The sequence below is a fragment of the Orbicella franksi genome, chromosome 5 (assembly GCF_964199315.1).
Source record: "Orbicella franksi chromosome 5, jaOrbFran1.1, whole genome shotgun sequence".
Classification (NCBI taxonomy): domain Eukaryota; kingdom Metazoa; phylum Cnidaria; class Anthozoa; order Scleractinia; family Merulinidae; genus Orbicella; species Orbicella franksi.
Window position 1 is genome coordinate 21,846,398 of NC_138149.1, and position 12,504 is coordinate 21,858,901.

The 12,504-nt window shown below is 36.9% G+C and overlaps 1 protein-coding gene across 2 annotated transcripts in view; it reads left to right on the top strand.

The window, feature by feature from the left end:
- Positions 1–337: 337 nt before the first annotated feature.
- Positions 338–12,504, top strand: part of LOC145486762 (uncharacterized) — a 42,089-nt gene continuing 29,922 nt past the window's right edge. For both annotated transcript variants that reach the window (XM_081465470.1, XM_081465471.1), the window contains exons 1-9: positions 338–882; positions 2,203–2,249; positions 4,833–4,978; positions 6,416–6,512; positions 7,050–7,165; positions 8,602–9,097; positions 9,358–9,462; positions 10,049–10,106; positions 10,474–10,651. In XM_081465470.1, the coding sequence (XP_081321596.1) occupies positions 876–882; positions 2,203–2,249; positions 4,833–4,978; positions 6,416–6,512; positions 7,050–7,165; positions 8,602–9,097; positions 9,358–9,462; positions 10,049–10,106; positions 10,474–10,651 (1,250 nt within the window). In that variant the 5' untranslated portion in view covers positions 338–875. The remainder of the gene's footprint in view (positions 883–2,202; positions 2,250–4,832; positions 4,979–6,415; positions 6,513–7,049; positions 7,166–8,601; positions 9,098–9,357; positions 9,463–10,048; positions 10,107–10,473; positions 10,652–12,504) is intronic.

The window sequence follows — 12,504 nt, forward strand, 5'->3', positions numbered from 1 at the left end:
TGCTTTTAACCCACAGCACGATACAACATTTTAGACTGTAGCTCGATCGCTCCTGTCTTTAGTCGGAAACATGAAAGAAAAAAATTAAGTATAAATTTACACATGTTTTAGTCAACTTTTTTTTCGTCGAGAACTTCCTGAAGTAAAGCGTTCGTGAAGTAAAGTTAAATCGTCCCGGTATACATTTTCGGTCTTATATTCAACGTCTTTTTAAAATTTTCGTTTCAAACAAAGCCTGTTCATTAGCTCTTTAAATGATTAATTAAGTTCTCGCGGCAAAGTTTCCCATTTCGCGTTAACGTATTCGGTTTCGTGACAAACAGGCGCTATTTGGAACGCCTGGCAAACTTCGTGGCGCGATAAAAATTCAATCAGCTGACGAAAAATTCTTCCACTTTGCCGCCGCGTCACTTACCACTGACCAATCAGCGCTCGTCAATGGAGGAGGAGCGGGCCGTTTTGATTGGCGTGGTCACTTCATGGGGGGTCGTGTTGTTCGCGCAAGGCTATTGCATATCTCAAGCATGCATGGCGGCATGCTACAAGGCTCCGAGGCCACTGAAATTCCCCTTCTTGGAGACTTTTGGACGCTTGCATGAAGAAACAAAACTGTTTCGTCTTTGAGAGGAAACTATCTACTTTCAAGGAAAATCGTTCGCGGAGTCGTGATCGTTTTAGGGAATTGGAAAAGTGCTATGATTTCGATTGTCGTTCTGCGTTTCTAGCTTCTTGACTGCGTTCGACCTGACGCGTTACCGAATTGCAAAGGTGGAGCATATCTGTTCTGGAAAGTGTGGTGGATTGCTTTGGATCGAATTAACGACAAAAAACTTTTGGAATCAAAGCAGTGTTTGCAGGACTCGAGGTGAAAAGCTATGTCTGGTGAGTTGAAAATTTGTTTTGTTTGAGACCTGCATACGATGACGTGCTGTACTGTAAATCCGCGTAAACTTCAATTGTTTTTCGGTCCCTTACACTCACGCTTACGCCTTAGTTCACAGCTACTTTCATACATTGCCTGTTATTGATCAGTATTTTGCAAAGTGATTGGGCTACACTGCTGGGAACAATTTTCCATTGCATGATTTGTGTATGTATCAAGGAGTCTGAAGGACGCCATTTTGAGATGAAGTCCAAAGATTGTGGCGCGTTCCAATTCAAAACTATAAAAAAATGCACAAAATCAAAGAGATTATGTGAGTGAACCTTGGAAATCTTTTTTAGGTCGTTTTTGTTGGTTTGAAGCGGAAAAAGCTCTTTGGCAGTACCTTTAAATTCGCTAACCCATTGTCGCTTCGCTATCTTTCCTTTAAACACAACGGCCGCCATTCATGGGTTATGTTGCCAATAACAGTTGATTTTTTATTCGATGGGCGTAACACAAGGCTCAGGAATAAAACGATTGGAATATGTGTGGAAGATAAAACATCAAGGCCAAGTACCTCAGGCAAACGACTTTGGTGGATTGAATACACGAGAAACTTGTGATTCTTAAAACGCGAACAAAGGCACGAACCAATGTTCTAGCGATATGAATAATTACTGCCAATGACATAAGATGGCGGATGCACGGTCAGTGGAAAATCGAAATGGTGATTTCATTTGGTGACTTTTATTTTGCCCGAGATCTTGGTCAGTTTTTGGCATTGACAACTCCGCCTGTGTGTGTCGTACAAAGATATGCGTCGTAGAAATTGTTCTTCGTCCATTTACCGAGCGAAACATCTGCGTTCTTCGCGATTTTGTATTATTTATGAATGTTCATTTGTTGTTCTACTGGAGTTCCCCTATGAAATAAGCCATGGCTGAAATCTACAACCTCACGATTTGATGTAAAATTTCACTCAGTCTAGTCAGTATGTTCGCATTTCGCGCAGCCGTGAACACAATGACTATTTCCACTGTAAGTTTAAATCGCCATGGCTTCACTTGAATTCAGTTCATTCGTAGTAACTAACGATCATTGATGTAGGCTATCAGCTGAGCGAGGAAAGTCAAGGACGCGTTTCGTGAAAGGCAACTTTACCTTTCGGAAAAATCTGAACTATTTTGCTTGAAATACTCTAACAGCTTGACTACGCCTTGCAGAGTAAACTACTAGGAATGAAACGAACGAAACATGTTGTAAGCGACGTTTCTATTTGCATTTTCCTTATTTCATATCTCGCTTCTAGTCTAAAGAAGTTTTTCTTCCTTCTTCAGGACGAACTAAACGAGGCCCCGGCAGACCAAGAGTGACGGAAACTGTAGTAAGTACTGACGCTGTTTTAGTATTTCAATGAACGAAGGTGAGAAGGTTAAATCTATGCTTACTTATCCCAGCCTTCGACAGATTTTATCACGAGTTGCGTGTCCCATAAATGGTCTTTTGTTCATCAGTTCCAAGCGATTCCTAGCGCTTTCCTTACTGCTCGAATTACAGCATTTCTGTGTTGCTAATCGAAATTCGTTAGACTTCTCGAAGTTGCCAATATAAAAGGGTGTAGTAAATTGAATTCCACTCTTCAATGAGACCGTGAGAGCTTTGCCTTTTGGCTCAACAGCAAAATGTTATGCGATACTATTTGTTACGATAGTAAGTTTTTTACCTCTGAATGTGAAACGGAAAATTTTTTTGATGAAATATCGTGAACTGCTTACAGAGTTTGCTTTCTTTGGATCTCTATTACTGTTTGTATAAATTATATTTTTTGGTCGGATCTCAATTTGAAACTGGTATTGTTACTCACATCAAATTGAGAAAAAACAAGAAAAGTATAACATGTAATTGCTGTTGTTGTAATAGCGGCCTATGTATGAGAAGGAATTTTGAGAAAATGGTATCATTTTATGAACTGTAAACTGGCTTTGGTTAAAGTCAACCTCAGGTTCTGACATTGCTACATTTCTTTGGAAGAATGAAATTCGTGGAGCTTGTGCAGGGGATGTGAAAATCTCTGTTTGTTTCAATCTGCCAATTGAAAAAATGAATGATATTTTAATTTACCTCTTACAAAAGAGTGTGTCTTCAGTTCTTTTTTTGCAACCTAGAGTTTGGTTTGTTTCCTCTCTTTTGTCAAACAATGAAGGCTTCAATCTGGTACACAGGAAACTTAGGGGAAGTATTTTAAGGAAGTATTTGTTATAATTCCTGTTTTGATGGTAACAGATCAAAAAAGTTTGATCTGAAAAATTATTTTTGTTATTTATACATTGTTTTTTTAGATTTGATTTACAGAGAAATGTTTTTCACTCTGCAACAGATGTATTTCAAATTCCAAGAATGATTTCACTATCTTGGAGTATAGTTGTCTTCATGGGAGGGAATTGACTGCATTGTCAACTTACAAAATATGACTTGGTGGATATTATCTTTCTTGTGTTCCATTTTTATTATTTTTGTTCGCTTGGAACTTTAGAAACATTTCCAGAATTACTGGCACACTGTTTATAATTGTTTTGGCCATTGTTTTGTAGATTGTCAAATTATGCAGAGTATTGATTGAGTTTAATTTCATATCAACAGAGTTATATATAGCCTTTTGTTTTTCTGTTTATAGACATCCATTTAAACACTTTACATACTAGATGTATGGTTGTTGTCAAAGTGATAGAGGTAACAAAACTTGAAATCTAAAACGGTGTTTGATTAGAACGGTGTTTCGTAGTCCAAAACCACAGAGAAATGGTAAATTCGCCATAATTAGAATTATGAAGTGTCTCCAGAATAGCAGCAGTAAGAAGAAAATTGTGTGTGAAGGAAACTAAATAAAAATACCATTTTTTATTTTTACACAATTCAATGATTGCTTTTTATCAAGTTGTATTTTAATCTACAATTGATAGTCCCTTTGTTCATCTCTTGTTTAAGTGTCATTAAAGAAACAAAAGCATCTTAATAGATTTAATGCGTTGTAACCTTCAGAACAAAAGTTTCTGACAGGTCAATTTTATCATAAGTTCATTTTGATATTGGCCAAATATGGTGTATATCTTTACTGCAACTGTTAATCTCTTTTTCAGTGACAAAACAATGAGAAAGATATAACATAAACCTCTTGTTAAGTTCAGCTGGGTAACACATATATAGCAGGTTGAAAGAAGTCGTGATAATGTTTCAGAATTGACTCTTATTGCATGAAATTGTTTTGGTGAGGATATGTTATTCAGGAGCCTTCTTGTCTGCATAGATACCGCTGTTCATTCAATTACATACTTGTATTTCCTCTGTCCAATGTTTGAGAACACTCGGTATATTTCAGTGTCAATACTCTTGCCTTTGGGTCATGCTTTCTGCACGTTTTCTGTGTTCTCTTGAAATTACAACTTAAATATACCTTTATTTTATGTCAGTGTAGTGGGTTTTGGTTCTCTATTTATTTAATAATTCCCCTATTTGTCATATTTCAAAGCAAGCAATCTGGCCCATACTTCATTTAATTGCTTTGTAATTGTTATTTTTCATTAGTTTCTTCTTGATTATGTGTAGCGTAGAAGGCTGCTTTTTACAGTGTTTTTCATTTTGCCCTCTTGAAACACTGCAATTGTTGTACATGTAGATAAAGAAAACTTCTTAATTTTGGGGAAAAAATTATGAAATTATTTACTTCTTCGGCACTCATACAAAAAAAGGAAAAATGACAGAAAGTAGTGAGGGGGCCTAAGAAGAAACCATGGGTCTTATAAAATTAGACCCTTGGCATAATACGTATTGAAGAACTACTATGGAGTAGGATGGTGGTGGATGGCCTAATGTTCAGTTATTAGAATATGAATTTTGAGTTAAGATTTAAATGAGGGCAGAGATCCAGTTAACAATACCTCGGTCATGTTGTGATTGCTATATTCAACAGTCCCTGAGTCCATACCCAAGTTCTCCGTTAACACCAGATTCTGAAGAGGGATTCATAATGAATATAAGGGAAGAGGGTAGATCCACAAGGGTGCGAAACAGACCAAAGCCTCAGCCTGCAAAGAAGACAAGAGTCAATGCTCAGAGGTATGGTACTGCTATTTATAAATAGACTTGCTTGTGTAGGTTTCTTTGTTTTACCTTGTTAGCAAATTCACAACTGTATCAGGTAATTAATGCATGCATTGATGTGCAGCCTTCATCAGAATATGGATTTCATTTGAAGATACCATGCCACAGTTTTTGAAATTTTATGTTCAGTTTGGAAGGAAAAGGGACAAACACAGCTGGAGGGAATAATGTTTGAACTAAAATTGGATAGTTACCTACATTGCATAAAAATATCTCCATAAAATTCCCAGTTTCTTATAATATGCAACATGCAGAATTTGTGCACAGTACTATACACAGTTATGTATTTGCGTACTGTCATGTAATTGTTCACAAAAAAAAGAAATTGCTGAATTTACTGAGTTCTATGTTAGCTAAACATATTACTGTTTTAAAATAGTAAATTTGACAAGTGCATTCTCTGTATTGTGTAAAATGCCACTCAGGTTCTATACAAGAGTGTTACTTGTGAATGGGCTCAGTTTTGTTCACATAATCCTCTTGGCAAATTGTCCAGGATAAAAGACTATTGATCACAGATAGATAATCTTGTTCCCAAGGACGATTGTTTTCAGTTAATGCTATTAGCACTTGGACAGTCATCAAAGTTTTCTCTCTCCATTTTTAGCATCAAAGAAATTAATTTGGTAATGTCTGTTTGTTTGGTCAATATGTATGGTGTAAATAATGGCTGTTCATCTGCACAATATGACCTTGGCATATTGATGTTAACAGGTTCCACAATGTATGTTAGGTTTCCTTTGTAATCTGACACTCTTCTTTGAGGAAATATCAATTTAATTTCAGTCCTAATGCATGTATTTCTTGTTTGCATACAAACCTATTTTATTAGTTGAATTGTGACAATTGGAGAGGGGTATCAAATATTGCAGGAATATTAATTTATCTTGTAGAGTATAAGTTTCAGTTATTTCAACTAGTATCTGAGTGTTTAGTTTAGAAGGAGGATTGTATAGAGAGTATGAAAAGGATTTTCTGTTTGAGATGAAGGGGATTCCCACCATAACAAAATGTTTTTCAACTAGGAATTGCCTGGCTTTGGTGATGCACATGTTTCTAGAAAATTATGCATGACTAGCAACAGACAATCTCATTGAGAGAGTTTGGATGTCATTATCAGGACATGTTAGCTAAAGGTTATTTTGAAAGGAAGCAGTTGCAGCTAGACTTTGTTCAAGTTTCTTTTAGATGTGATTCTTGTATTATGTCCTTAGCTGGGCTGGTCCTATGTTTTGTAGATTAAGATTGTTTGTATCAGTTGTAATTTGTTTTGTTTTTGTTGGTAAATTTGCCTTTAATTACGGTAGTTGTCTTGGAATTGATTTTATATATTGTTCTCCCACTTGACCTTGTCTGATTTAGCTGTTTTTGTGTGTCATTTTTCATTTTCAGTAAGTTGAAATCTCCTATCAAGGCTTCCCCAATTGGTTCCTGCACTGAAAGTAATCGTGAGAACCATGATATAAGTACAGATCATGAAAATTTGATGGTAAGAAGGCATTCCATTAAATGTAATAGGAAATGTTATGCTAGCGATAATTAATACTTAATGATATTGAACTTGTTTGAACGGATCTAAACCTGGTTCTGTTGGTAAGGGTATAGAAAACCTGACAATTCATATTGTTTGCATACTAAAATGAAAAACAATTTGTAATACACTACATACCATTTACTTTATCATCTGCATGCCAAAAAGCATTTAAGGTTACCATGGTCATTTGCTGGTGTCCTTAGCTAGTAAAATATCAATTTGGCCATTTTAAAGTCAACCACCACAAAATGTATATCATTGCAATGCTTATAAAATGTATATTCAGATCCAAATTTTTTCTTAAAATGCAAGTCAAAATAAATGAACTTGTTTCAGTTGGCCCTCTGTTCTAAGTCTTCTGTTAGCCATATATGTGTCATTGAATGATTGTGTTATTGAAATGTTTTTCAAATTCTTCATGAAGATAAGTTTGCGCTCACATATAACTGTAAATAACTCGCAACTCTTTTCAAATTGTGCCTTCCCTAACAGGAGATCTCGCCCTACTCTATGCCTCTGGATGGGTCAGGCCAATTGTTGTATGACAACTTGACATCTGACGGCTTTGGAGTAACAAAGAGACCATTGACAGACCCAGAGGATGAATTGTAAGTACTTTTCCACTTTTAACTAGACTTGTCGTAATCCTATCTAATAATATTGCAACTAGCAAATTGCTGATTTTGTTGTTATTAAGAAGCACAGTTTTGTTCTTGCCATAAGCATGGCTGATTGATGTGTTCTAAAGGATCTGTCATCTTGTGTAAAAATTAAAGCTGGTTGGGAAGTTGTTGCATTTTATGGGGTTATTTTTTGTCATATATAAAATCAAGTGAAGCGTCTTATTTTACTATGGAAGGTAAGTGCAGCCAAAGAAGTGACGGTGAATGAAAAAGAAATGGAAAGTAGAAAGGAAAGGTCGAGAAAGATTTTAAACAATTAACTTGAACAAGTTGTCCTTGGTGTTTCTGATAAAACAGACTCCAGCATAAAATTAAGCGATGACGATAAGCATATGTACATTTGTGTATCTTTATACAGCTTGATTCAAACACTATACTGAGTTTGAGACAGTGGAAGTTTATTTGAATCCAAGTTGTACTGTAAATAATTTGTTTTCTTACCAACCTACAGTACCATTCAAAAGGATTGCAGCACCTACACGTGCGTAAAATGCGTGTAGCCTGCGTGTAGTATTCGTGGACAGTGTGTGGACGGTGTGTGTAATTACACGCGTGTAAAATTTACTGATCTGTTAGTTACACGTATTTGCGTGTAATTTTACGCAAATGCGTGTATTTTAATCCGAGGAAGACACCTTTGTTACTCATACATGCAGTTGCGTGTATTTTGCATAACAAAAAGCCACTACTAACTTGTATTTGAAACCTGTGACTCTCAATGTTCACAACAAAAAGTAAATTTCAAAGCCCACAAGCATTGCTAAATTAGTGGACTAGCTCGAGCACCTATCAAACAAATACTATTTTTTTAGTTTGTAGCAGTCCGCATTTCTGCTTGACATCTAAACTTAATTCTTAAAGATCTATGAGTTTTCGTTTACGACGTGCATTGCAACGTAAGAGCCCACTCAAACTCGCGTGATATCAAGAGGCTGTGTAAACATTATAAAGCAACTGTTTTCTATCCGCAAAAACATTAATGTAAATATGACAATGATGATATTGTAACCATGTTTACACGTCTGTGTAGAACACACCTGCCTCTATAGGTAGTTAGTTTTTGATTTCAGCAATATGGGGTTCCTTGTCTTCAGTTTAGTTAACTTTTTTTTCACAATTTATCCCTAGTCAATTATTATTGTTAACTAGGAATGGATTGGAATAAAAGCAACTAACTGAGAGAAAATGAACCACATACACACTGTAGGTGATATAAAAAATTAACTGAGATAAAAAATTAGTTTAAACATATCTGTCCAATCAGAGTGGACCTGGATAAGTGACAGCATGTGAAGCTTACTGCACATTCTTGGCATCCTAGTCAAACTTCTTTTATTAATTGATACTCCTCTTCTTAACAGGGCAAGGAACAAAGTTTGTTCATTCTGCAATTGTGGTGTGGAAAAACGTATGTTTCATGGCAAACTCCAGAGATATGCACCAACACCTGGATTCGACCCTGTCAAGAAGCTCCAAAACAGACACAGACAGAATAGTGGCTGCGACCCTTTTAGAGACAGACTAGACTTAGATCCTTGTGATTCTGGACAGTTTATTGAAGATCACCCAGAGCCTCAGCCTGTTGTAACTCGCCGTGGACCTGGCAGACCACCTGGGCGTGGCCGGCGGAAGGGAATAGTTGTTGTGGGTTTACCTTTGAGAACTGGTAACCATGACCTGACGGTTGACAAGACAACGTACGGAACTGTGAAAGAGAAGGAGCTGAGTGATGTATTTGAGGATGATGGTTTCACATGGGCTCATCACTGTTGTGCAGCTTGGTCAGAAGGAGTTAGCCAAACTGATTCTTATGACTTGATCAATGTTGATAAGGCTGTTGTCAAGGCTTTGTCAGAGGTATGCAATTGTGCATGTTTGGTAGGAAGGGTAGTAAATGTAGTTTCCTTTTTTTCCCTTTTCAGATACAGTATGATGTTGTCTCAAAAATCTTTGCATACCATATTCTAGTCTCTGCAAAAGCAATACCACAAAACATGTGGAATGACTGTCAGAAACAAAGATTTATTTTATTTCTTTTCTTTTGTCTGCTTCCTTGTTCAGGTAAAAATATTATTTATTCCCTACTCTGAGTGGTAATATTGCTTTTAATTCTACAGCGATGTAATCATTGCAATCGATTTGGTGCAAGCGTTGTTTGTCAGATTCCACGGTGTGGGAAAACCTATCATTATCCCTGTGCAGCAAGCAGTGGTTCTTTTCAGGTTTGTCTTGTTCCTTGAGTGTCAGGAAAAGACTGGAGTGACTTTCAGAGAGTAGTTATTTTGTGGCTCAGCCTTGAACTTTTAGTTGATACGTGCAATTGAACTTTAACTCAGTTGCTGAAGAGTACCTTGCACTGCCATGTTGATTGGAGATTCTGTAAACAGAAGAATGTAGACATAAAACTTTATAAGAACTGTTTCAGGGCAATTGAAACAAATCAGGATCTGATATAAAGGGAAACTGTGTGGAATTCTCTCAAATTCTCCCACTTGCTCTGAATGTGCAGAGACAATAAGGATAATTTCTGTTGACTTTGTACAGGGTTAAGGGTTAAAGTGTTAATTAACATTCGGGGTTTAAGCATTAATTAACAACTAGATTATGAGCTCGAACTTTCTATGAAGTGAAAGTTGACAAGGCATTAGTATATAGTAGTATTTGCATTACTATGCCAGCGAAATTCTTCTAATGCTTGAAAGAGGAGAGGTGGTACAAATTGGGCCGTGTATCTTAAGTAGCATGTTACATGGTGCGAGTATAACATATTTTTAAAACTGCTAATAAGCTTTTTTCCCTCCGGCACAGGACATTAAATCTATGACCATGTTGTGCCCAGATCATTTGGAAGATGCAGGACGTCTTGGTAAAGATTGAATCGTTTCACTACTCTTTTCCCTGGAATGTACCCATTTAAGTGTTGACAATTTCCTAAACTTAAGGGGCTCTAACAGTCGTAGAACTTTTCTTCCTGCCTTTTATGGAAACTTAAAAATGATGTTATGGCAAATGGCAAAGGACAAAAATGAAACTTTTTGCGGTCTGTCTTCAGCTGTGTGTCCAGTAGAGTGAAAATATTTGTATTTGTGGTAAAAAGTAGAAGACGTTTTTCTATTTTGTATGATTTTTTTAAGAATTAGAAGAAAAGAACACAAAATCAGAGGTAGTCTTTGTTGTTTGCTGTCTGCTGGAAACTTTTTGCTGAAACTCTCTTTTGTTTGTTTCTTCTCTAGCGGCCAGTGAAGCAGAGTGTGTCCTCTGTGGGGAAGCTAAAGATTTTGGTGAACAGATATTCTGCACTAGTTGTGGCCGTCACTATCATGGTCGCTGCTTGGAGCCATCTGTTGATTTGACTTCACTTATCAGAATGGGCTGGCAGTGTCCAGACTGTAAAGTGTGTCAGGGTTGCAGGTTGGTATTGATTAGAATAATATTGATTTTTTCTAACATGATTGAAGCGAGAGACTGAATAGTTTTAAGTAGTCATAGTTATGATGATAGATTCTTGCAGTGCAGATTTCCCAATAACTCTTATTGGGCTTCACATAGTCCTACTGCTGTTAGTTTGTTGTACGTATGGTGCTAGTACCCCTCTTTCCTTTTTCTGATTACAGAAGCAGTATCTTAATATGTAAAAACTAGATGCTCTAAAGTGTTCACTCAGGCTTTGTACCACAGTATCAAATTGTACTTTACAAAAACGCGTATTGGACACAATAAAAGCAAATTAAAGAATCAGGATATTTTAGCACAAGAGTTCTGCTTAGATATTTACTATTGAAGTTGCTTCGTTGAGTATCCTCCTCATCCTATGCAAGTTGTGGGTTTAAACCATTTTGGTTCAAGAATGAAGCACAACTGCCTTCGCACTGATGGAGAAGTTGTTTGCATAGAATTTTCGAGGTCTTTTTACAACTTATGGTGATTACTTTGTACATGCTAGCAGAAATTGTACGAAGTTTGTTTTCTGGTCGTGGTGATCCGAGTAAATTGTGTAGCTGAACATCTTTGCCGTGTTGCAATCTTAAACCCTTTTCAAGAGTCATATCTCCTTTGGAGAGCAAATAATCCCTTTCGAGAGAGCCAAAATGAATCATGATAAACTCCTTCATGAAAACAACAGTCCTGTGACTAGGCTCGAATTGCATTGTACATAATTTGCATAAACTTTCAAGTTGTGTATTTTGCGATAACTTCCAAGAATTTGCAACCCTTAACGCAGTTTATGAAGAAATATTCAAGCTACATATTTTTCTTGAATCAAGGCAGTAGTATTTTTAAAAAGGACTCTCATTTACAAGGGAAGATGTGGCATTCTGCTTTGCTATGTATTTTGGTTGCATGCTCGTCTAGTTCATGTCACGCAACATGATTTTCTTTTGCAGTCAGACACAGTTGTCTAAAACAATTGGCCATTGATAAGACTGCTAAATATATTTGAACTACTAGTGAAATAACTGGCTAAACTATCATCAATGCAGATTTTCCTTAGGACTTGGCAAGAACATTGGTTCATCAATAATCCCGCACAATTCCCCACACAATCGAAGGTTTAATTCTCCCGCACAGTGTGCCTCCAAATTCACACGTTATTTTTTTCCTACATCCTACTAGAAAGCCAACTAACTTGGAGGTAAGATATTTAATTCAGTTACCAAAAGTCTTATCTTTACAACTTTGGAGATCGACATATTTTGCACAGTGCAAGAAACAAGTCAGCATGTTTTTAATGAGCTATGAGTCCAAAAACATTTTCGTATTTAGCTCGTTTTATTGCAATATGATTTGTTTTACTGCAGTGTTCTAAATAACAGCAGTAGCCACATACCGGCATTTACTGCCTATTTTTTGCCAGTGTTTTCATAGATTGAACTCATACCACAATCGGCTCAATTGTTATCTCACGAGAACATTTCGAGCGTGAACTTTGCTCACCTGGCTGGCTTTCAAGCAATATAATTCGTGGACCGACCCTTTCTGAAAACGGTTGACATCTTTGTATGTGAGATGAATGTATAAGGCGCGATTCTTGCCAAAACTTTCTTCGCAAAACACTGCATTCTGTCATGAGGAGCAAGCAATGTCGCGTTTCTTGCCCCAGTTTCCATGGTCTACGCATGGAATGCCTGGGACCATGACCCCCCTTTTGGCGTCCAAAACGCTAGCATTTTAAGACTCGGGCTCTCCTACAGAAGCCCGAGTAAAAAAAATGTGTGCCTCTTGGTTTGTGTCTCTGAAATTTGGCAGGCAGTTGATTTTAAAAG